This window comes from Emydura macquarii, unplaced genomic scaffold (assembly GCF_026122565.2).
Source record: "Emydura macquarii macquarii isolate MOO-44397 ecotype Brisbane River unplaced genomic scaffold, CSIRO-AGI_Emac_v2 contig_3692, whole genome shotgun sequence".
In the NCBI taxonomy this organism is placed as follows: domain Eukaryota; kingdom Metazoa; phylum Chordata; order Testudines; family Chelidae; genus Emydura; species Emydura macquarii.
This window is the reverse complement of record NW_027133829.1, coordinates 8757541-8782395: the sequence shown is the minus strand read 5'-3', so window position 1 is coordinate 8782395 and position 24855 is coordinate 8757541. Positions and strand designations below refer to the sequence as shown.

Genomic DNA, 24855 nt, shown 5'->3' with positions numbered 1-24855 from the left:
GCCCAGGCATTGCATATAGGCTGCAACTACTGCAAAGACCTTTGCAAAAACACGGGGGTCTTGGTACTGGCCATTGTCATCGGGGGGGAGAGGGAGGGAGATATGAGCACCTCATTCGGGGACAACAAGGCTCCAGTTGAGATCGGTGGTTCCGGCGGTGCTGAGGGCATGACGGTGCCCCGAGGCTTCTCACAGATTGAGGGAGGGGCAGTAAAACTGGGCAAAGGCTGATAATGAGGAGGCAGCAGTGCTCCATGGCCATAATAGGGGTCCCAGTGATGCTAGTAGGACCAGGTACCCAGGTCTTTGTGTGCCAGTGGTCCGTGTGAGTATCAGAACCACGGCTCTGCTGGTGGTGCATACAGTGGTGCATAAATCAGGCGCTGCAGCTCTGGACTATGGGAGCTCACCGGTGAAAAGGCAGGGCCCGGTGCCAAGGACCATTTGGAGTCTGGTGGTTGGTCCAGGAAGGGTGATGCCTTTGGGGCAGGTGGAGCCAGTGGTGCTGGTAGAGCCTGTGATGAAGATCCAGACTGCAGGATTGGCAGTTGATAGAATTCATCCATTTGTGATGGAGGCTGCATGATACCGGGCGATCCATGCAGTGGTGGGGTGCTTGCAAAGGGCAGAGAAGCAGCTCTGCTGTGGGCATGAGGGGAGATAGTTGGCCGGGTGTGTGTGGTACTGGGCGCAAGAGTCCAGACGGACCTGACAGAGAGGACAGAGCCAGGAGCGTCAGTGAACGAGGCGGAAGACAATGCCAGTTGGTCATGGTGATGCTTAGTCCTGTGTTCCCCCTTAGATTTCTTCAGAGGTGGTGCTGCTGGGATCAGCGCGTGACTTCTTGCCCAGCCTGGTACGGCTCAGGGAGGTAACACTGCATTTAGAGGCGGTCCCGCTTGGGAATCCGCCCTTATGCCCATAGCTATGCTTTTTGTGAGCACGATGGCTTTTTGCCAGTGCCGCCCTGATGGGTGAAGTGCTCACCGATGGTGAGGCTGGGCACTCCAGTGAGTCTACTGGGGCTACGCTCGAGTGCACATGCAGACGCGTTGCCTCCTCCATGAGGTGCTTATGCAGTCCGAGGTCTCGTGCCTCACGCGTCACGATGAGAAGGAGCAGCAGATGAAGCAATGGGCAACAATGACATGGGTCTCACAGAGGCAGTAAAGACAGCATTGGTGCTCAACATTCACTAAGAAGAAGGGCAGGCACAAAGCACTGTTCTTAAAACCAGCTTGTCAGGACACAGTCCCCCACCGTGGGTAAGGCGCCCCACACAGGGTAGGACGACGAGAAGCTAACCATACTATGACTACAAACTAACTACTTTCTAATAAAAGAACTACATACACAATAGAAACAGTCTTTAAGCTACATAGTTGAAAGAACGAGGAGGAAAACATGATCCGACTCTGGCTATGCTGCGGTAAGAGGGAACTGGAGGGGCGTTGACCAGCACGGTCTCGTAAGACACACCATGTGACCGATGCATGACACGGGTCGACGGATACTACTTCAAACTGTTCTGGCTCCGGCAGATGGCGTGCGCACACACCCTCATATGGAACCCACATAGGGACCAGCACTCAAAGAAGAATTTATCTTACAACAAGGATAAAACTTTCAACAAGACTGTAACTATTGTAGAGGAAGGTTAGGGACTGAGTGATTGGTCCATACTAATTCCCTCTCCATCTGCTAGTGACCTGGTAGGAAATTACAGTCTGTTTAAAACCCTCACTTGTTTCCCTCAAGTTCTGTCAAGGGACACTTGTCTATAACCTCATCATGCAACTTGCCCTGTTTAAGACCTAGGGATGCCAATGCCTCCTGGATTATTTGGATCCAGATATGTCAATGTCGGTCATTAAATGGTTAGCTCACCCTGAGAAGGAAAACAGCCAAGTAAAATTCTGCCTGTTTTAAATTTGATCTCTCTCTCTCACATTTCTATGTGCCCCTCACTGAACTATTTAGGCTCATTTAAATTCCATTTTAATGACACTCTGGCAATCTATTTGCATCTGCTCTTTCATGGACAGGTCTGATTTTAGAAGCCACAGCACAAAAAAGGGTTGTGTATATTTGGCTCAGACCACCGACAGCTTTTTCACAGACAGGGATGGGTTTGACACTACAAACTGGAAGGAAGGCATGAATAGAGTAACATTACTACTTATTAGTGTTCTTCTAATAGAGTTGGGATAGATAAGCAGAGATGAATCATTAAGATGGATAAAAGAAACTGTAATTCACAAACAAAAAAGAGGCTACAAATATAAATCCTCAAATCTCCCTAATGTAAGGTTTTAAACATAAATATCTTGCAAAATTACTCGTTTTTGCACCATGCGCTCTCATTGAATAGCTGCCCTTCAAATCTATTTGGATCCTGATGCTTGTGTAATGTTATCTCTTTGTTAGGAAGGAAGAAAATATATTAGTTTCTATTGCAGAATTCAGAAACTGTGCCCTAGAGCTCCCCGCTGAGATCCAGAAAGGTCAGGAGGAGAGAACTAGTGACTCCTGTGGGATTGATTACATAACTGATCACATGGCCTTCTGCTAATCTCTAGAAGTAACAACTGAAATTTCCCATAGCTCATGTTTGGTCCAAACCCACCAAGGCTTCCAGAATTCTACTGTCCTTCAAGCCTAGGAATGTATTTCAAATACTATTTCTCTAGCCTGAATAAAACATTCTGCTGTATAATATAATGCAATTCATCAGCACAAGCAAAAACTTTAATGAAGTGCAAGGAAGTGTACATAAATGACCTGCAAAGTTAATATCCTACACAGATATATGACTTGGATACTCCATGTCACATGCACATGAACTTAGGGAGATTCAGTTTTCAGCAATGTGGGAACCCTCCATCTTACTATGTGAGGATATTACAATGAGCCTCAGTGGACAAGAAAGGGAGTGTAAGTGATTCAACTTTGTTTTTTATGTATTTAAGTTCCCAGGAAACAAATTAACTTTAGCCAAAAACACAGTGACCACAAATTCTCGAGAAGAGAAGGCAAATATACAGTATCATTTAGGATAGCGCCAATTGTTTCTTTATGATGAAGGCTGAAATCATCAGGCATCTTGCTTGAAGGAAGGAAGATGTTATTTGCCCAAGCAGCCCCTTAGAGACGGGGTGAAATTGTATTTTAGTATAATATGGCATGATGACACCATGACCATTGGTGACAAATGTGTGCCAATCGTGGTCTTCTCTCAAGTGTTGTTCTTGATAAGGCAATCATCCTGGTTAGGAAACACTTGCTCTCGGCAGTATAAGTATATTGCAACAGCTACTACAAATTGAAATGGAAGTGCTGTGTTCCCAGTAAAATGAGCTGTATACTGTGTGTAGGTACATGTTCTTGACATTCATAGTTGAAGCAAAGGAGTTGGCCACAGACATGATATTTTGAACTTGATGGCAAAGCTGTTTAAGTATCTCAGTTCAAGATGGGTTGCACTCTCTTGATTTTATTGGTACTAAGAAGCATCTTGCATAAAGCCTTTTTTCCTCAATTTGGTGGCACGTGCTCAATGCTATTTGCTTTTGGAGAAGGAAAGAAGAAAAGTGTGTGTAAAGTTCTTTTGGAGTACTGGATCCAGTTTTGGGCCCCCCTCTACAGAAAGGATGTGGACAAATTGGAAAGAGTCCAGAGAAGGGCAACAAAAATGATTAGGGAGTTGCAGAAGGAGGGAATGGTTTTCTCCTATAAATTCTGCCATTTTTCCTGGGTAGGTCTTGATGACGAAGCTTAAAACTGGATAACAGTGAGGCTGCTGAGGACAGAACTGCTTCCTCTTTGGTGCAGGTGTATAAATGCACAAAGATGTGAGCATACTCCTGGAGTCCTCTAAGTTATGCCGCTTGTCATCTGTATGCTCAGAAAAAAGTAATGGCCCCTCAACAGGCAGGTCATGAATGGTCTGTTGGACTTCCTGGGGAAGACTCAAAGACTGGAGCCAGGAGCATCTGTGTATTGTAACAGCCGATGCCATGGCTCTAGTTGCGGAATCAGCAACATTCAAACCCATCTCCAGGGAGGCTTTGGCCAATAATTTACCCTCATCTTCCAAGGTGAGAAATTCCTGCCTCACATCCTCTATCAATTTGTCTTTAAATTTTAATATATTGTCCCAGAAGCTACAATCCCAGCAAAGCCTGCTGGCTAGCAATCCTGAGTTGCAGAGCTGCTGTCAATTAAAGTTTTCTGCCAAAGAGATCTAGCTTCTTTTCATTCTTTCTTTTTGGGGTAGATGCCTGCTGACTCTGGTATTCTCTCTCCTTGGCAGCAGAGGCCACCAATGTCCCCAGAGGGGAGTTGGTGTAAAAAATATTCAAATCCCTGAGAGGGGACATAATATCTGTACTCACCCCTTTTTGTTGTGGATGGAAGGGAAGACACAGTCTGACACAGCACCTTGGTGGGTTCCAAGATAGCTTCATTAATTGGGAGTGCGATTCTAGATGGTCCCACAGAAGCTAATATGTCAACCAGCTAGTGACACCATTCTCTGACCTCTTCCACTGGGATATCTAGAGTGGAAACCAGTTTCTTTAACAGGTCCTGATGATCCCGCTAATCCTCAGGAGGAGGTGAGGAACCTTCCAACAACACTGCCTCATCAGGTTATGAAGAAGAGGAATCCAAATCCGTTGTAGCGGAGCCTCCACTGATTCCTGTAAAGGGAGATCTGCTGGAGCAATTTCCTCCCATTCAGTACCGAAGCTGGTACAGGAGTGGTTTCCCACTGCACCTAGAATGATAAATCTCGGTGCCTACTTGATGAAGCAGAGCAGGGAGGGCATGGAGACGAGCTGGAGGCAGGTGGAAACCCCCAAGAGCTACAAAATGGCCATTAGTAAGGCACCAGAGCTAAATTTCTTCCTAGCCAAGGGTCCCTGCTTGATGGCCAAGACAGAGTGTCCAGGAGATACCAAGAATGGTAGGTGGTGGAAGGGGAATGGATGTTCATAGTGCAGCTGTGACATGTAGGAGCCAACCTTGGAGTTCGAAGATGAATCAGCCTGAACCAACCAAGGGGGAGCTGTTCCCATTGGCACCAGGGATTGATGTCAGCAGCTTGGATAAAGTAGTACCAGTGAGATCATAGCTGGCTTCCCTCTATATGGTGCCACATGAAGAGGCATGCAGAGGACCAGAGGCACCCACAGTACCGCATGCTGCAACGAAGACAAAATTACAGTAAGCACCGGTACCAGGCAAGAAGACTCTTGGTTTGCTGGCAAACTTGGCACTGAGAGCCTCAGTAGGTCCATGCTGCAGCATAAACTTCCAGAGTAGATGGTACTGGGATAATGTCCTGTACCATTGAACTAGATAGAGCCATTTCAGGGGCTGGTCTCTACGATGCCTGTGCTGATGCCAGAGTCAACAGTGCCTCTTGAGCAGATGACTGTCTCAGCCTCATGCACATTCTAATACCTTATCCACATGCTTGCTGGACTTCAGTGCCAGGGACCTTGATCTATTGGATATTGGACCTTAGATGCCATCTTTCGGTGCCTTGTCCTCTGTATCGGGGAGGGTGACCAGACCCGAGGCTCAATCAAAAACCAGAGAAGCACTTCTGATGGACACAGATGTGCTCAGTACCTTCTCTGATTGGAAAGGCTCCAAGGGTTAACGCAGAGCCGTCTTCATCAGAAGAAACTTAAGCCCATCCTCCCTTTCTTGCTTCTTAGCTTAAAGTCCCTGCAAATTTGACACCAATATATGATGTGATTCTCCCCATGACACTTCAGGCAACTGGAATGCGGGTCACTCACTGACACTGGTTTCTTGCAGGAAGGGCAGAGATTGAAACACAATGAGCAAGGCATGCCCATCACTAGTACCCAGCAACAGGCATTGAACTGTTTAAAAACACGCTAAAAGAAAACTTATTTCTATAACTAACAAACAGTCTAAACTATTACAACTTCTGAAATGAGTACCAACTATCTACAAATAGGAGGAAAAAATAACCCTTCAACCACCATCACAGGCCGTAAGAAAGAACTGAGGCAGGGTCAGGGTGGCTCTGCCCTTTATATCTTCATGCTATGGCACAAAGCAGGAGAGGGTGCATGTGCCACCACGACAGGTACTGCTCAGGGGAAAATCTCCAACAATTGTGCACTAGGCACGCGCACACCTGAAATGCAAAGGACGGGTGCAATCACTGGAAGAACTAAATTACCAAACTTGACCCCCTGCACTGGCCCAATTAACCACCAACTTTGATATCACGGAATCATAGAAGATTCGGGTTGGAAGAAGAGACCTCAGGAGGTCATCTAGTCTAACCCCAACTAAATCATCTCAGCCAGGGCTCTGTCAAGATGGGCTTTAAAGACCTCTAAGGATGGAGATTCCGCCACTTCCCTAGGTAACCAATTCCAGTGCTTCACCATCCTCCTAGTGAAAAAGTTTTTCCTAATATCCAACCTAGACCTTCCCTACTGCAACTTGAGACCATTGCTCCTAGTTCTGTCATCTGCCACCACTGACAACAGCCTAATTCCATCCTCCCTGGAGCCCCCTTCAGGTAGTTGAAGGCTGCTATCAAATCCCCCCTCCCTCGTCTCTTCTGTAGACTAAACAAGCCCTGTTCCCTCAATCTCTCCTCATAAGTCATGTATTCCAGCCCCCTAAACATTTTCGTTGTCACTCTCTCCAATTTGTCTACATCCTTTCTGTAGAGGGGGGGCCCAAAACTGGACACAATACAGCAAATGTGGCCTCACCCAGGCTGAATAGAGGGGAATAATCACTTCCCTTGGTCTGCTGGCAATGCTCCCACTAATGCAGCCGAATATGCTGTTAGCCTTCTTGGCAACAAGGGCACACTGCTGACTCATATCCAACTTCTTGTCCACTGTAAACCTCAGCTCCTTTTCTGCAGAATTGCTGCCTAGCCTGTCGGTGCCCAGACTGCAGCAGTACATGGGATTTTTATGTCCTTAGTGCAGGACTCTGCACTTGTCCTTGTTTAACCTCATCAGATTTCTTTTAGCTCAATCCTCCAATTTGTCTAGGTTACTCTGTAGCCTCTCTCTCTGTAGCAGTGCGCTACCAGGGGCTCCTCTGCCCCTGTCTCCTCCTGGCTCACAAACCAGTCAGAGAAAGTTCAGCAATCACAGTGCAGTTTATTTACAGCAGGCAGCCCACCACCTTCTTACTCTACACAGCTTGGGCTAGCTGCCTCACTGAGTCCTCAGCTTTTGCAGCCAGGCAGAAAGAGCCTCTGCTCACCTTCCACCATCTGGCTTTCCCCCTTACTTCCTTCCCCTGGGCCTGTGTATAGCCCCTGGCTAATTAGGCTGACAGCTGCTTCCCATTCACAAATCAGGTACCTTGCTTAATTGGGGCTGGTGTGACAGAGAGCTGGCTAAGCCCCTGCCCAGCACTCTGTCACACCTACCCTTCAGTGTATCTACCACTCCCCCATCTCAGTGTCATCTGCAAACTTGCTGAGGGTGCAATCCACTCCACCTTCCAGATCATTAATGAAGATGTTGAATAAAACTGGCCTCAGGACCGACCCCTGGGGCACTCCGCTTGTTACCGGCTGCGAACTAGCCATTGAGCCGTTGATTACTACCATTGATATTTTAGCTTACATTTCTCATCCTGAACACGTGTATACATGGCAACTCTAAATTAAAATAGCCAGTGTAGCACAAACACCATCATATACCTTACATCAATGACATTGATGGTGGTGGGAAGAAAGGATAGAAATTTGTGCAGTGCCTATTATTACAATATATAACACAGCAATACAAACCTTGAAATGAAGAACGGGCTTTTTTATTTTTATCTTGCATAAAATGCAGAGAATATATTATATATGTATTTGACAAACAGTTTTATTTTCAATCCTCCACCTTAAGTTTCAAAGTATTTGCATTCCTTGTACTTTGGGCGATGGAAGAGGAAAGCATGAAAAATTAAAGAAGCTAAAAAGCAAAGCTTTCTAAGTAGCAAGTTCAACTGAAAAGAACGGTTACCTACCTTTGTCACTGTTGTTCTTTGAGATGTGTTGCTCATGTTCAGTCCAGTTATGTGTGTGTGCACCACGTGCACCAGTGCCAGAAACTTTTTCTCTAGTGGTATCCCTGGGACCAGGTCTGGCACACAAATGTGCCAGTATATAAAGTGCTGCCAGCCCCTCTCCCTCTCAGTTTCTTCTTGCCGGAACTCTGACAGAGGGGAAAGAGCGTGGGATGTGGAATGGACATGAGCAACACATCTCGAAGAACAATAGTTACAAAGATAAGTAACCGTCCTTTCTTCTTCAAGTGCTTGCTCATATCCATTCCTACTTAGGTGACTTACCAGCAGCACCTCTGAAGATGGGCAGAAACATACAGACATGCCGATTGCAACACAGCTCTGCCAAAGCTGGCATCATCCTGGGCCTGCTGTGTAATGGCGCAGTAGGATGCAAAAGTATGCACTGAAAACCAGGTCGCGGCTCTACAGATGTCCTGGATTGGAACCTGAGCCAGGAAGGCCTCTGACAACACCTGCGCTCTTGTCGAGAGGGCCATCAAGAATGCCGGAGGCATGACTCCCACTTGTGCTCGTAGCATGCTTGGATGCAGGTGGTGATCCAGGATGAAATTTCCTGGGATGGCAGTGGCAGACCTTTCATCCATTCGGTAACTGCAACAAAGAATTGCGTGGATCTATGGAAATGTTTGGTCCTATCAATGTAGAATGCTAGAGCCCTCCTGACATCGAGAGTGTGGAGTCGCTACTCCTAGTTGGAATTGTGGGGCTTTAGAAAGAAGACCAGTATGAAAATATCCTGATTTACATGGAAACGAGACACTACCTTTGGCAGGAACGCTGGATGCAGACACAGTTGGACCTTGTCCTTATAGAAAACTGTATAAGGGGATTCAGAGGTCAAAGTCTTGATCTTTGAGACTTGCCTTGCCAATATGATAGCCACCAAGAAAGCCACTTTCCAGGACAATATTGGAGAGAGCAGAAAGCCAGAGGCTCAAAGGGCAGGCCCATGAGCCCAGAAAAGACAAGGTTCAGATCCCACTGGGGGATTGGGTCCCACACCGGCGGAAAGAGCCTTTCTAGGCCCTTGAGGAATCTGGCTGTCATTTCATGCGAGAAGACCATTCTGCCCTGTGCAGGGGGATGAAAAGCTTTCTTGTTTTAAATGGAAGAGGTAATCCAAGAGAGCCTGGATAGATATTTAGACGGGAAGATGTTGTGAAGAGCTGCCCAGCAGGTGAAGTGTTTCCACTTGGTCAGGTATGACACTCTGGTGGAAGGTTTCCTGCTTCACAACAGGATCTGCTGGACTTGTGCCGAGCAGGACTGCTCTTCCAGGCTCAGCCATGGAGCATCCATACCATCAGGTGCAGGGAGGCGAGGTTCAGATGAAGCAGCCGGCTATGATTCTGAGAGAGAAGATTTGGTCATGATGAGAGTGCCCAAGGTGGGCTACGGATAAATTGAGGAGCATCCCGAACCAATGCTGGCATGGCCATGCAGGGCCAACAGGATGACCCATGCCCTGTCTCTCTTGATTTTTATGAAGACTTTGTGGACCAGCGGTATTGGAGGGAGGGCATACATGAGGTCACCCGACCATAGCAGAAGAAAGATGTCTGGCAGTGAGCTGTCTTCGAGCCCCTGCAGGGAACAGAACTGATTACACTTCCAGTTCTACTGGTGGTGCATAGATCCACTCCAGTCCAGAAGACCTGAGTCCTGAGGGAATCCCGGAAGGCTCCCCATCCTAGCTCCGAGTCATCCGAAACCAGCGATAACGTCATCCATGAAAGATAGTTCTCTCAGCACATGATGAGGTCTTGTCCACCATGATAGGGAAGTAAGTATCTGCGGAGGGACTGTGATGACCTTATCCAGATGATGTCTGGATGGGAATACACTGATGCCAGCCACATTTGCAGGGGCCTGAGGTGCAGCTTGGTGTACTGGACTACATAGGTGCAGGCCGCCATGTGACCCAGGAGACTGAGGCATACCCTTGCTGTGGTGAAAAGGTGGGCTGACACTTGGGCTATGAGGGCTGCCATGGCCAAGAATCTGGCTTTCAATAAAAGCGCTCTGGCCCATGTAGAATCCAGGACTGCGCTGATAAATTCTATCCTCTGGACTGGTACGAGCGTTGATTTGTGCTCATTTATTAACAGGCCTAGCATTTGGCCGGTGGCCTGAACAATGCCAAGCTGGACTTGCACCCTCAAGCAGCCCTTGATGAGCCAGTCGTCCAGGTAGAGAAAGACTTCTATGCCCCACTGCCTGAGATTGGCTGTCACCACTGCCATGCATTTGGTGAACACGCATGGCACAGTTGATAGGCCAAAGTGGAGCACCCCAAACTGATAGTGTTGCTTGCCAACTATGAAGCATAGGAACCTCCTGTGGCCTGGGAAGATAGAGATATGGAAATAGGCGTCCTTTATAACAAGAGAGGTGTACCTATTAGTTGGATCCAGAGACAGAATGATGAAGGCTAGAGAGACCATGCAGAACTTCAACTTCTTGAGATATCTGTTGAGGACTCGCAGGTCTAGGATGGGCCTCAAGCCTCCATTTGCCTTTGTGATTAGAAGGTAGTGGGAATAAAACTCTCTCCCCTTCAGTTCTCGAGACTTTTCCACAGCACCCATTTGCAAGAGTGCTTGTACCACCTGGGCAAGAAGCTGTTCATGAGAAGGGTCCCTGAAAAGGGACAGGGAATGTGGGTGGGAAGGTGGGAGCGAGGTGAACTGAAGGGTATACCTGGCAGCTATAGTATTTAGAACCAAAAGGTCCAGTGTTATAGCAGCTCATGCTGGGAGGAAAGGCGTAAGGCAGCATGAAAATAGAAGTGAATCTGAATCCTGGGAAACGGCTGGTAGGTCGCCCTCGGGAGCATCTTCAAAAGTTGGTAGCATCTGGAACCTGATCAGGGGGCTGTGACTGGTGATTGGCCCTGGTGAACTATGTACACTCAGGGCTTGTCTTCACTTACCTCGGAGATTCGGCGGCAGTCGATGGGAGTTACGCAAACTACACAAAAAACTTGCGTAACTCCCGTCGACTTCTGTGCTTCTGTTCTGCGCGCCGTCTTCACTGCACTGCGCCAACGGGAACGCACTTGAGAATGTGGTCTTAATATGTCAATTTCTGGATCGACTGAGTGGGTCTTCACTGACCACTCAGTAGATCCAGATAAGTCGATCTGACGTCAGTGAAGACATAGCCTCAGAAACAATATAAACCACTAGTTGGAAGAGCTTGCCATAGCAAGAGAGTGTTCCATCACCGACACAGGCGGTAAGAAGGACCTGAGAGGGAGGGGGGTTGGCAGCACCCTATATCCTGGTATATTCATATGCCACGGTAGAGGGTGCTAGAGCATGCCCTATGGACACCACCAAGGGAAAAATTTCTGGCACTGGTGTATATAGTGCACACACCCCTAATTGGGAATGGACATGAGCAAGCACTCGAAGAAGAACATAAACTATTCCCTATCCTTTGACCTTTCTTACACAGGCTCAGCCAATTGAGGAGAGAGGGGAGATAAGGAAACTTAGCCACAATTGAAATAAGATCCCTCTGAGGTGGTTCACGCAGTCATATCTCCTGCTATGCTGGATGAATGTACAGCATTATCATTCTCACTCACAGCGTAAATAACAAAATCAGCTTACTATTCACAGCCAGGTTCACATCATGGTGTAGCGAATTAGACATCTAGGACAGCAATTACATCGAGTTGTAAGTTTTAGTCTTTCAGAGACCCCAGATCATTTGAAATTGTACTACAGCAACATATTTTGGGACTAAATACAGCTTCAAGATAGGTGATCTAACAGAAACAACTTAAGTGAAAATATTCTGTATAGGTGGCACTTCAGCTTACTCAACAAGCACTGCCTAGCTAGAGTGGCAGCAAACAATTTCTATTTTTCTCTTGACCAGTAAAAGAAAAAGCACTGAACAGGATCAGTTACTAAAATCAAGAAGGTACTCACCAGCAAGTGTGTAATCCATATCAAAACCAAAGCACTTTATCTTTTCCATTGCTAAACTTCTGTTCACAAAGACCCTGTAAAGAAGAGAGGAAATAAATCCATAGGGATAAGCATTTCTGGAATAAAATTATTTGGGAGTAAACTTGTTTCTCTTGTTATTAAGTGACATGTGATCTAACATTCCCAGACAATCCTAATATGTAAAAATCAGAATTTACCTGAAAAATGAATGCACAGATCAGCTTTACCTGACAGCCTACTTGAAACAAAACCATGATTTTTTCATGGTTATTCTCAAAATTAGTGGGTGTATAAACACACACACATTCTGGTACGAGTCCTGTAAAAATTCCTAAATTCAGAAATACAAGATCTCTTGAACCCAGGCTCAGATACAAGAGGAAGCTGGATGGAGAGGAACAATGAAGTTTGCCTGATTAAAATAAAATATGACAGAGAGGTGAGAAGAGAGGGAATGAGATTAATAGGTTCCTGAATAAACATTTACCATTTGATCCATGTTTTGAATTAATCTGAAAACTCAAGGAAAATTTGAAATTACCTCTCACCAACATTTGACCTATACTGCTATTAATCACTTAATATAACACTACAAAACAGAGTAAGATACATTCCCACCCCAAAGAGTGTAAGGAAGTTATGTTATTTGTAACAGTGTTATTTTTAAGTTTTTATTTTTATTATCAAATTCTTGCTGCAATTAAATTTATTCTGTATATTGTTCTGATACTTTGATTTTAATCTACTGTATTCATTTTACCCCAAATGAAAAACAAGATAAAGAAATAAGCCAGAGTACATAACAGAAACTGCATTCTGCTTCAGCTATTAATCCAGTTAAATTTCCCCAATAATTTCCACCATGTAACTGATCTGTCGTTCTAATGATTTCTAGCCAGCATTGGTCCCGTCAGAGAACTAAATATCAGAGTTACAAAGAGCAAAGCCAAGGATTCAACTGTAGAGGAGCATCTCCGTCTTTCAACAAGGCTGAAGTTGGCCAGAAATTCCAAGCATTGCTAGAGATATCAAGCCAAAAAAAAAAAAACTGCCTAGAAATCAATGAGAAAGGATAATCCTACCAAAGCATTCGGCTGCACTCTCACTAAGAGGTGCCGGGACCCAGGAAGGTTTGCCTGGATACAAGCACACTGTCCACAGCAGGATGCCAAAATAATTAGCCTTCTCAGAGGCTAATTCAGTAACACTTCCTTGGGAAAAGAGTGTGGCAGGAGAGGGAGACCATAAGCAATGAAACGATAAGTGCAAAAACAAAGAGACACCAATTCCGTAAAGCTTCTAGTTTCAGGAGATCCTGAAATTCTTTCTCAAACTTATGGCCTGTCAGGCAGTCTACATGACATGCCAATTTAACTGTGTGTGTCAATCTACTGAAGCTAAAATTTAAATAACAAACTTGTCAAGATCAAACTACCACACTTCAATGCCAGCAGCCTTACCTCATCTCCCACAGATGTTGTTCTTGTAAAATTTGTAGCAGTCTGATTCATCTACTCATCTGAAATACATCACGCAATTTCAAAGGCTTCTTTAGTACAAATGCAATTTTGCTTGGATCTGATTTGACTTTAAAACATTATTATGTGTGAACCAGCCCTAAGATACCGTATGTCTTCTTGAATAGTGTTAGGGAAAATACATCTGTGGCTAACTTAACTAGTCATTGGATATCATTGTTGTTCCACACAGATCCACTTGGAATAGAGTTTCTTTGGCACTAGTATACTTTATCCCTAACCTTCCATGCTCGCTCTGGGACTCACAATTTCCTGGCAAACTGCCCACCTCTGACAATGAGGCATGTAATGGGACTGAGGAGTTAAAAATGACAATCTTTGTTAACAGCTGTACGTACTATCTAAACAAGATGATATATTCAGGAAAAAACTGAATAAGTACAGTAATGCCTCTTGGAAATATCAGAGGAGATCATAAACTACTCATGCTTCACTTTTGAAATAAATAAATAAATCAGCTCTCTGGGCTCTGGTGAGACAAGTGTCTGAATCAGCAATTTAGATATCTCAGATTTAGAACAGGCCAATGCTAGATACTGTATAAAGAAAGAAGCCTTTGTGTGAAGGAGATGCTATTGCTTCTGATGCCAAGAATGCTACTAAATATTTAATTCTAGTACATTGGTAAGCAGAAGATATTTCTGATCTAAAGTTTGTTCGATCTGCTCTCTAAAAGAGAAGGAAAAAATCTGTAGCGGAGATGACACCTTTCTGGGAAAGGTTAGAAATAGATTTTGCCCAAGTGTGATAGGATGTGCTCCCCATACTGGCCCTGCAAGAGCTGAATTGAGTCAGGTGGGCCCTGTCAGCTAATTAGGCTGCAAAAAGGGGAGCTTTAGGCTGCAGGCAGCTAATTAGAGAGAAGCTCAACTGCCAGAGACAGGCAGGGCTTCTACAAAACACAGGAAATTGGAAGTAGAGGAGGAGGAGGCTGCAGTCACTCCCTGGGAGAGGTGCGTTTGGGGGGCTGCAGAGCTGGGTTGCCTAAAGTTAATCCCTAGGAGGAGGGAGTGAAGAGACTGGCAAAGCCAGAGGAGTGGAGAGGGCAAGGAGGTACGGAAGCAACTCAGGAAAAGGCAGCAAGGTGCAGGGAATGGACCTTAGCCTCTGTGTAGAAGGTCCATAAGCTGGAATCTGGAGTACAGAGTGGGTCCAGGTTCCCCTGCCAGCCACTGCGGGAGTGATGCTTCAAGGCAGTGAAAGGGAAGACTGCCTGCGGCTGCTAGAGAGAGTAACTTGGATACCCCTACCCCTGGAAGGGGAAAACCATGATAGTGACCTGGCTGCAGGGCTGAGTCACAAAGAGGACAGCTACGGAACCTGAAAGCGAGAGTGGGGCTGCGGAGGAGAATCGGATGGCGTGTAACAACTGCTGGGAGGGGCGTTGGCCTGACTGAGCTAACCCCCAGAACCGCCAGGAGGCAGCGTCATCCAGAGGTGAATAGAGCAATCCCACCACACCAAGTTATAGGTGTACATTCTTTAAGCCTCATTCCCTGGAGGAAAGTTTGCCTGCAGAGAGAAGGCTGGAATGTCTGCCATACTGAGGAGGAGGGCAGGGTTCTGAAGGAAAATTAAAAGAGCTTCGCAATTCTGAACAGGGTTTCAATTATGGTTAAAATGGAACTGACCAGAGATGATGGAAAATCCCTTTTAGCCTTTCACATTCTTTTCATTAATCTGCTTCAGAATGCTTAACAAAATATTAACAAACGGTACACTGGATTTAAAATAAAACCTCATGTTGTATTGGAGCAATAGCAGGATTTTCTAGCTGCAATGGAATGGGTAACCCTTCTTCTGCCTGCAAGAGTCATGCATTCCAAGTGAAGCCTCCACTAATCCATTAAAATTAGTACATCATATATACCAGTCCTGATCACATCTGATTATGACCCATCTTTCTATACCAATTCCAGAATACTGCTGAAGATCTGGAAATTATACCTTGAAAGCTCTAATAATGCCCTGGAATTCACACAGTGCCCCTTTAGCCTGAAGGATCTCAAAGCACCTTGCAAACTGATTTCACTAACACCACAAAGTAGATCACCCACCCACTTTAGTGCACCTACCTCTAGGGTGATAACAGCAATTATTTTTTTTAAAATACACAATTTTATCACACAATACGCTCAGGACAAGAAGTGAAGAATACTTTACCCAATTTAAACTGCAGGCAGAATTGTAGGTAGTCGGAATGTAATCACCAACAGTAGCCAGGAAACCAGAATTAATACCTCTACTCTTGTGAAAGCCACTAGAGACCTTTAATGACTCTACAAATGCTCAGAAGGACCTTCATTTTAAATCCCAATTAAAACATGACATATGGCATTCATGGTACCTACCTTAATATCATGCTGGGTCATTGGCTAAGTAGCGATTGAGGGCCCAATCCTATAAACATTTACTATCCAAAGTAGCACTTACCACTTTAAATAGTCCTATTTCATTCAAAGGAACTACTCAAAGTAGTAAACATATTCAGTGTCCGGAACCGAGAGAGAAAAGTCCTACACACTGAATCATCACTACCATTTCCTGCAACATGCAGTGTTCCCTGTAGCTTGCTGACCAGGCCCAACCCCTTAGCTTGAGCAATCTGTTGAGATCACAGTCCAAGGAGGCATTGCTGATGAAGAAAGACCAGCTTCAGGTTCAAGTATACTGACTAAATATACTTATTGGTTAAAAAAATACATTTCAAAATCTTCCCATAGGATACCGTCTGGAGAGAAGGCACAAATAAATGCACCTTTGATCTAAAAGCTGTATAGCAGCAGCAGAGAGGCATTTCTTTTCATCCCAAAATACATGAGAAGGATGACTCTTTGCTCTCTGAAGAGAAAGGAGCATTGACATGTTTTCTAAATACTCCTTTGAAGCGAGGTAAATAGGGTATCAAAGCAGCTGGGAAAGTGTAAATGCAGAAAGCATGTGTATCTTTAGCAGGACTGCCTAAAACAGTGGTTTTCAAACTTTTTGAGCTGAGCCCCCACTTTGAGTTACAATTTTTGGTTGTGGCCCCTCCCAACCCAGACAAAAAGAGACACAATGTCAGCCCCTCTCCACTCAGGTTTTGAGGGTGGGGGAAGGCGCGTACAACAGTCTCTGGGGGCGGCAGATGTTGACACTGACCCACAGGCCGGGTGGCCGGCTGAAGTGAGTCAGGGGTGGAGATGGTGCTCCTTCCCCAAAACCCGCCATGCAGGGCTGGCCTGGCCTGAGCTGCCTCGTGTCGCCGCTCACCCCCCAAATGTTCCTCCGTTCCCCCCTGGGGCATACTCCGCAGTTTGAAAATCTCGTATCTAAAAATTCAAGAAATAAGTCTGAAAATAAACTCATTGAAAACCTTTTTATGCCAAGATGTCTGAGGCTCTATGAACACCTTTATTCTTACCCAGATCAGACAGAAAATCTTGATTTCACCTCCATCAATTTTGGTCTTTTCCATTAAACAAATAATGGTGGGTTTTTTGTTGTTTTTTTTTTTTTTTTACCAGAGCAATGGTGTTAAAATTAATAAAACCTAGAAGTGCAATAACACTGGGTAACAAAACTAATCAGATTATACTCACAGCATAAAAACACCTTCTATACCAGAACAGCAACAGCTGAAAATCATTCTCTCAGGTGACTTGCAGAGGTTATCATCATAGATTCCTTAGCTCCACTCCACTAGTGCATTTTCCTTAATATAACGTTCTTGTCTTACTCTTCTTTCCTTTCCCCAGGGATATTACTGTGAATATTTTCTTAGTTTCGCATTCCCTGAAGGGAGTAGCCAAATGCTCCCACCTGTCTTATAGGTTAACTGTGTCCCCATCACTTTAAATAGCCCGCAGTCTTCAATGTTCTGTTTTTAAAGGAAATTAACATGAGCAACTTTCTTTTTTTCTCTGTAATAAGATAGCAATAGAGAAGATGAGGACTAGAACTGAACTCCCTTCAACCACTGTTTCCACTCTCTTCTCAAATGGACAGCTTCCTCATGTAATGAAAGGTCTGATAGTCAAGGCCACCTTGTCTGGTGATACATTGAGGTGTCAAGAAATGGGAAGGAGAGAGGAAATTAAGTTCATTTAACACTTCTTTATACATATTCTAGTGTTTACTTCTACTAGATGACAGTGTGGGATCAGCTAATTGCCTTTATCCTCTTGAGAACTGTAGGAAATCCTGGAACAACATTTAACTGGAGACCACCATCTGAACTACTTGGTTTCTGAGCTATGAGTGTTTGAAAGACAAGCCACAGCAGGGAAGAGACTGAAGCCTACAACTGCTTAAGGCAACAGACTGGGAAAAGCTTAGCTAGTTTAGAAAAGGGGGGCTCAAAATGAGCTGGAGGCTGTTGTAAAAAACAAAAGGGAAAAATTGCTAGCCAAAACACACAGAAGGGGCAAAAATACCCTTTAATCAGCTCTGCTTCAGTGATTAAGCCCTGAAGTTTTGTTACAGTAAAATATCCTTTAGCACAGTGACTATACTGTTGTTTCCCTTTTAAGCTCTAAGAATTACCCTGGGTAACAGAAAAATACACTGCGTAATAGGGGGAAAAGGAAGCACTGTACATGAAGGTGGAGCTACAGTGACCTGGTTTTCATCAGAGCTGCAATTAGCTGTGCTGTGTACCTTTACAAAGGAAGTGATCTTGTTTTGCAACAAATTAATTAATGGTTTTTGAGTTAACGTATCTGAATTCAAATTCTTATACCATAATAGAAGAGAAGCTCTGCTTACTAGAGACGAAATTCAGAACTGGCCTCATTACGTTAGAAAAGAAATGCCAAAACAACTAAGAAGAATCCTGTTTATTTGGTTTACCCAAAAGCTCAGACGCTTCTGAGGCTTCTATGAAATAAACACATGCAACATTCCTGTTCCATGACCAGTGAAATATACAAGGATTACACAACTGAGGGGACTTGGCATGTCTTCCAATGCCTAGGAGCAACAGAAAGAAAATTAACACAATGGGTGCAGGGAGGTCGTCTACTTGCATAATTGTATTTTTAAAACATGCCAGAGAGTGAGCAAAGCAAAGGATAGTTATTCTTTTTAAGGAATATATATTTAAAGTAGTGCCTTACTGTGATTACACTTATGGCAACGAGTGGGAGGGAGGTCACATTTTATATTTCTACTTTTAAGAAAGACTGTAGTGATTAGTTTTGGGTCAACCCATCCCAGAAATAAGGGCTAGCAAGAAAATCTGGATATGGATTTCAGCTTCCTCAAAATCTGCAGGTTTGGGTACATCTTTATTGTTAAATACAAATATCTTCAATGATCAGCAGAAGTGGCAAGAAAAGTTAGAGAGAGACAAGCAGCAGCTGAAAGGATTTGTCTTTCTCAGTCTATCAAGTTTGACAGCCTCCCTCTCCCTAGTTTAAAGGGGTGACGACACTGATAAAATTAGTGCCTGCTGTACCACTGGTTTTTGTGACCTTGGTATGCTTTCACGGCTGGAAAGCTAGTTCCCTCTATCCTCCCCCCAGTGTACCGATGCTGGAAGAGACATAGAAATAAGGTATGCTGCTTTCAGAAGTTACCAAATAGCATTCTGTTTCAGGCAAAAACAGCAACCCCCAGAAGCTAAAGTGAAACTAGATTAACCAGTGATTTAGATCAGACGTATTTAGTGGAAATATGTAGGTTGCCTGAAAAGAATATTTATGTGACACCAGCCTGCCTTCTCTTTGGAATGCTGGATGCCTTGGCATCTGCCTTAAAAGGATAATGCAAAACTTTAAAACTACTACTAGCAGTGCAGAGACAAGGTGGGTGAGGCAATACCTTTTATTGCACCAACTTTTGTTGGTGACAGAGAGAAGTTTTCAAGCTTACACAGATCTGAAGACCACCATAGCTACAACACGGCATAAAATCAGTAGAATCACAGTGGGTTTTGCTGACTCTTGTTCCTTTTGGCAGGCATTGACTATTCCACACGTTATTCAAGTAAATTATTTCTTACATTTTCTGACACACTTAAGATAGCAGAGTTCCATTTTACTCCATCTTCAACCTAACAAAGCCCTTATAACTAGTCTCCATGTTTTTAATCATTCCTTCTGGAGCTGGTGCTTAGGTCTGGGTCGGGTTTAGGCTGAAGTAAGCGATTCAGCTATGGTACTGATGAAAGAGTCAAACTGGACAGCACAAAAATCTCACAAACTGTTCTCACAACATTTCCAATATCCTGGTCTGAAATCTCAGAGTGCTGACTGTTCTTACAAGATTATCTTAATATCCAAACCGGAAAACATGGATTCAACCTGAATCCAAAACCTTCATAGGCAGTAGCAGGGGCAAGGTTAAAATCCAGAAACATGAATATGAACACTTACTTCCCTCTGAAATTCAAAGGGATTCAGAGTCAAGATTCTAGGCCTGGTCTACACTGCCAGCGGCCGTTGACAGGAGATATGCAAGTTATGTTCCCTTACACTATGTCAACAGGAGACACCCTCTGGTTGACGCAGACTTATTCTTTTGTGGGGGCGGAGGTAGATTTATTGCATCAACCAGAGAGCATTTCTGGGATCAACTGAGCGGGTCTCCACTGCCCACTCAATCAGTCCCACTGCATTGATCCATGCAGTCCCAGCAGTGTAGACATACCCTAGTTTTGGCCATTTCTATTCCCATTGTTTGGGTTTTCTTCCCAAGTGACAGCAAGATGCTGAGCGGCTCACATACGAATTTGATCCCAAAATAACATCCATCTGTTCCATAGAACTATTAAAGCTGGACATCATTGGACATTTTCAAATCGAGTTTCTTTATTTGGCAGCTGCACCGTTTTGTCATATTATTATTATTGTTATGATACAGTACTTTCCAGCTGAGGATCTCAAAGTGTGTTACCAACATAAATTCCTTAACTCAGTGGCTCCCAACCTTTTTTCATTTGTGGACTCCTAAAAAATTTCAAATGGAGGTGGAGATCCCTTTGGAAATCTTAAACATAGTCTGTGGATACCCAGGGGTCTACAGACCACTGGTTGAGAACCACTGACTTAATTCATATGACTTCTGTGAGATGTTATACAGGTAAACTGAGGCAAGGAAATATGAAGTGACTTGTCTAAGATCATATTGCAAGTCAAAGGCGGGATTTAGAACTCAAATTATAACCACCAGTTCCCTGTGCTAACCAGCAGATAAGACTGACTTAAAAAAAAAAAAAGCAAACTATACCATGGCTGACAACTTTCAAACCTAATGACAATCCAATGTAATTCAAAATGGCAAAAGATATTGAACTCACAATAGCTGAATTTTTAATAAAAGAGCCATCTCAGTCTTACCACCCAGGTGATCCACAGCCAAAATTATATAAAATAAAGTAGAAGCAAATACCTGATTGCTGTTTCTTGGTAACTGTCAGTGACAAGAGTGGATGAGACCCCAATGTTTTCCATTATTCAACATCAACTAGTTGCGGAGGTTGTTGAAAACTCAAAAGAACTATATGTGGTAATCCAGACGTGTTCACTCCAAGTTAAAAAATAGACACTAGGGCAATTTGGTGGATCACAGTCAATTTAGTTCCTGTCTAAATGCAATCATACTAAATGATAGTACTCAGAGAGGGATTGGCCTAGTGATAATCCTCAACCCAGATAAGTCACCTAGTATGGATAAGGGAGGAGGCCTTAAACATGCAAAAATTGAAGAAGAACTTCCTGGTATCGACACATCAATTTTATTTTCACATTCAAACTTATGGTACCAATACCAGCTTACAGTAATGCAATGTCTTCTTACCAATGACCTCAATCAGAAGTTGGATGTAATTCTGTCTCTGTTAATTCATCTTAAAGTATCTCCTATTAACAGGCTCCAATAACATCATATAACAGGGCTTGTAACTGATATTAACACTAACAAAGGTGTTCCATTTAAAGCTGTACATAGGAAGTAAACCTTTATTCTGAAGATGAAAAGCCATGGTCTTTCCTCCACTATTGGCTTTGATGGTTTTTATATTGTTATTTTACAGCATTCTTGTGAACTTTAAGGAGTGCAAAGAAGAGGGAGTGCCTGCTGTCTTAGATACAACCATCTATGAAACTTAAGCTAACATTTCATGCAAATTTCTTCATATTTTGGCTGAGATTCAATGTTTTTGGGGGGGGTTTTTTCCTTCGGGTTCCTTACGGTTCAATGTTTTCAAGCTTTTCTCAGTGTACTCTGTAAACATTATCTGGTAACATCATCCACAGGACTGTAATTCCTTGAACAGCTGCAGATGTTTTGCAAGAGTAAAAAGCAAAATGGGTCAATACTAAAATAATTTTAAACATCTGGACTTGACAACAGCAGCAACAGCACTGCAAACAACTGTGATAAACACACTTCATTTGTGCAGTGCAAACAAACCACCAGAAAAAAGATACAGGTCTGATTTGGATTTCATTTACGTTCATTTAAATCAGGAATAACTCTAATAAAGTCAATGGGTGAAATCCTGACCCCATTAGAAGCCAGCGTCAAAACTCCCAGTGACTTCAACAGGGCCAGGATTTTATCCTATGAAGTTACACTGGTGGAAAGGAGCACCAGACCCTAGAGCTACATTTGCACCATCATAATATATGTACATTTGTTAGAAGTTTGATTATGATATAGTGGTTTCATACTGTCCCTAGGCAACCCAGAAGAGACTACCTCACATCTTGACTAACCAGTTTGGACTAACTAAGTTCTAATGCCTCCAACTCAGCCAGACACATATATTTAATAGTAAAATTCAAAGTTTCAGAAATTCACGTTGGGCTTCACTATTTTTGCCTTGACCTATCCCAGCTTGCACAACTTTGCCTATCACAGCACAGTGAAGTATTTTCCTCATTTAGAGAATCAAACCTGTACAACACCTTCTAAGAAGTAACAGCCTATATGACTCAGAAGTGCCATATGACATTCAGGTGTAAAATATCAATTGGGAAAGTTGGTATTTGCATTTCCTTTATCAAACTTATATATCCCTCTAAGACACTGTCCCAACATTTGTTTTATTTTCAAATTCTGATTGTTAATAGAATTTAAAAAACAACTGATTTTAGTCGTGCAAATGGGGTACATATAGACTCTTTGAATATGATTAAACATTTACATGACTTGTTACAATTACAGTTAAAACTTTTAAAACATACCTCCCTCAAACAACAAAATTTGTCAATCATTAGATTTTTTTTTTTTAAAAACCTACAATTTTACAGCTATCCTGTTAAGTCTTCTATTGGCACACAGAACACATCTTCCTCTAGAAAGGAAAGATGATCTTGTGGTCAAGGCACTGAACTGGGCCTCAGAGATCAGGTTTCAATTCTTAGCTCTGTCTGACTTCCTGTGTGATCTTGGAAGAGCCACCTTTAATCTCTCTCTGCCTCAGAGGAATAACATTTCTTTATTCCACTGTCTTGTTTAGTTAGACCAGTGTTTCTCAAATGGGGTTCCGTGGGTTGAGTTGAAGGGTTCAGCTAAAAAGCGGAACTGCGCCGCCAAAATTAACAGAAATCGCGCGCCGCCGAAAAGCCACGAGTGCGCTGCGGAAAACAGCTTAGAGAGCATGCCGTCTAAAAGGGGAAGATTTCCTGGACTTGTCGGCGGAGGGTATGGCATGGCCACGCAAGGGTGTCGCAGCGAAGTATAATTGAGAAACACTGAGTTAGACTGTAAACTCTTCAGAGCAGAGGCTGTTTCTTACTATGTTTGTACAATGTCTACCACAATGGGGTTCTAATCTGGGGTTGGGCTTCTAGGTGCTACTGTAACACAGATACTAATTTAGAATGTAATTCTAAAAAAGTAATCTCCATTTTTGTATTTCACTTCCCCCATACTTACATTTATAACCTTCAATGTCTAAATAGTGTCCATGCTTTCCCACTTTGCACTGGAATAACATGGAAGAGTTGGAATGATTACTATGAGATTTTTGCTATTGGGTATTTATAAACTTGAAAAAATGAATGATAATTTCCATTGTAAAATCTGGCATGTGATTAACCCATCCATTGCAGCAGTAAGGCTGTACCTCACTGTAGGAAGGTGCAATGGCCTTCCTCTGAGCCGGGCCCAAAGAAGGGCCACAACCGCAGACTTGGACAGGGAAAGGGCCAGCCACCCAGTCTGCCCGGCAACCGGGAGGCCAGCTAGTGATAAGTCCTGCCGGCCGACCAATCCAGCACCAGAGGGGCGGAGCCTCAGACAGGGCTGAGGCTATAAGAAGCAGGCCCCACAGCTCAGAGGAGAACAAGCTGCCGCCAGAGGCAGACGAAGACCCCGGGAGTGGCCCAGGCACCAACCGCTATGGGTTGGATAGGGCCCCTTAGACTGGCCAAGGCCTACAGGCCCCCAGGACTGGGTCAAGCCCATAGGCCCTAGCGACTGGACCAAGTCCCCTGAGTGGGAGGGCTGGGAGATCCCCCCTGAGGCCGGACCTGACCTGGAGAAACTGCCTGAGGCCGAGCCATCCCCCAAGATGGGACAGGACCTGGAGGAGCTGCCTGAGGCCGAGCCATCCCCTGAGCCCTGGGACCTGGAGGAGCTGCCCCTCGCAGAGGAGCTCCCCGCCTTGCCGCCGGTGGACGCAGAGGGACTGGCGAGCCTGCCGCGGGCTGTGTACCCCAGCGACACCAAGAATCCCACCAATACAGGTACCTGGAATACGGGGAGGAAGTGGCCCAGGGACAGCCATAGCCGTGGCTGAGACGGACGAGACCCCGTCGGCGTGTTGCGGCGGGCACCCCGCCGACTCAGTGGCAGCATCTTTGCCACTGCTAGGGCCCTGGGCTGGGACGCAGTAGAGCTGGGTGGGCCTGCATCCCGCTCCCCTCTCATCCTTGCCACCCAGACAATGCGTACTGTCCCCTGCTCTCCTGACTAGAGGACACTGCTTGCTCGCCCGCCCTGCCTGAGGGCCGGGGCGACAGACTGCTTGCTTGCCTGCCCTGCCTGAGGGCCGGGGCGACAGACTCATATCCGAAGCTAACATTCCCCTGGTAGGAAGGTGCAGTGGCCTTCCTCTGAGCCGGGGCCCGAAGAAGGGCCACAACCGCAGGGCCAGCCCCGACCCTGTGCTACACTCACCCAGTTGTACTAGATATCTCTGAAGTGTCTAATCTGTAAACTTCTGCAGGCAAGTATCATGTTGTCTTATATGTTGTATAACACTGAATGTTCTACTGGTGCTCAGTAAATAACTCCTGAATGGGTGGGGGGGAAGTAGTTTT

At 44.5% G+C, this 24855-nt stretch overlaps 1 protein-coding gene across 8 annotated transcripts in view; it reads right to left on the bottom strand.

The window, feature by feature from the left end:
- Window positions 1-24855, bottom strand: part of NT5C2 (5'-nucleotidase, cytosolic II) — an 84152-nt gene that overhangs the window by 39201 nt on the left and 20096 nt on the right. For 4 of the 8 annotated variants that reach the window (XM_067537065.1, XM_067537070.1, XM_067537069.1 and 1 more), the window contains one exon: window positions 12045-12118. In XM_067537065.1, coding sequence (XP_067393166.1) covers window positions 12045-12118 — 74 coding nt within the window. Of the gene's footprint in view, window positions 1-11720; window positions 11764-12044; window positions 12119-13525; window positions 13585-24855 lie in introns of those variants that run through there. The other 4 variants (XM_067537066.1, XM_067537067.1, XM_067537073.1 and 1 more) reach the window with 4 other exon arrangements.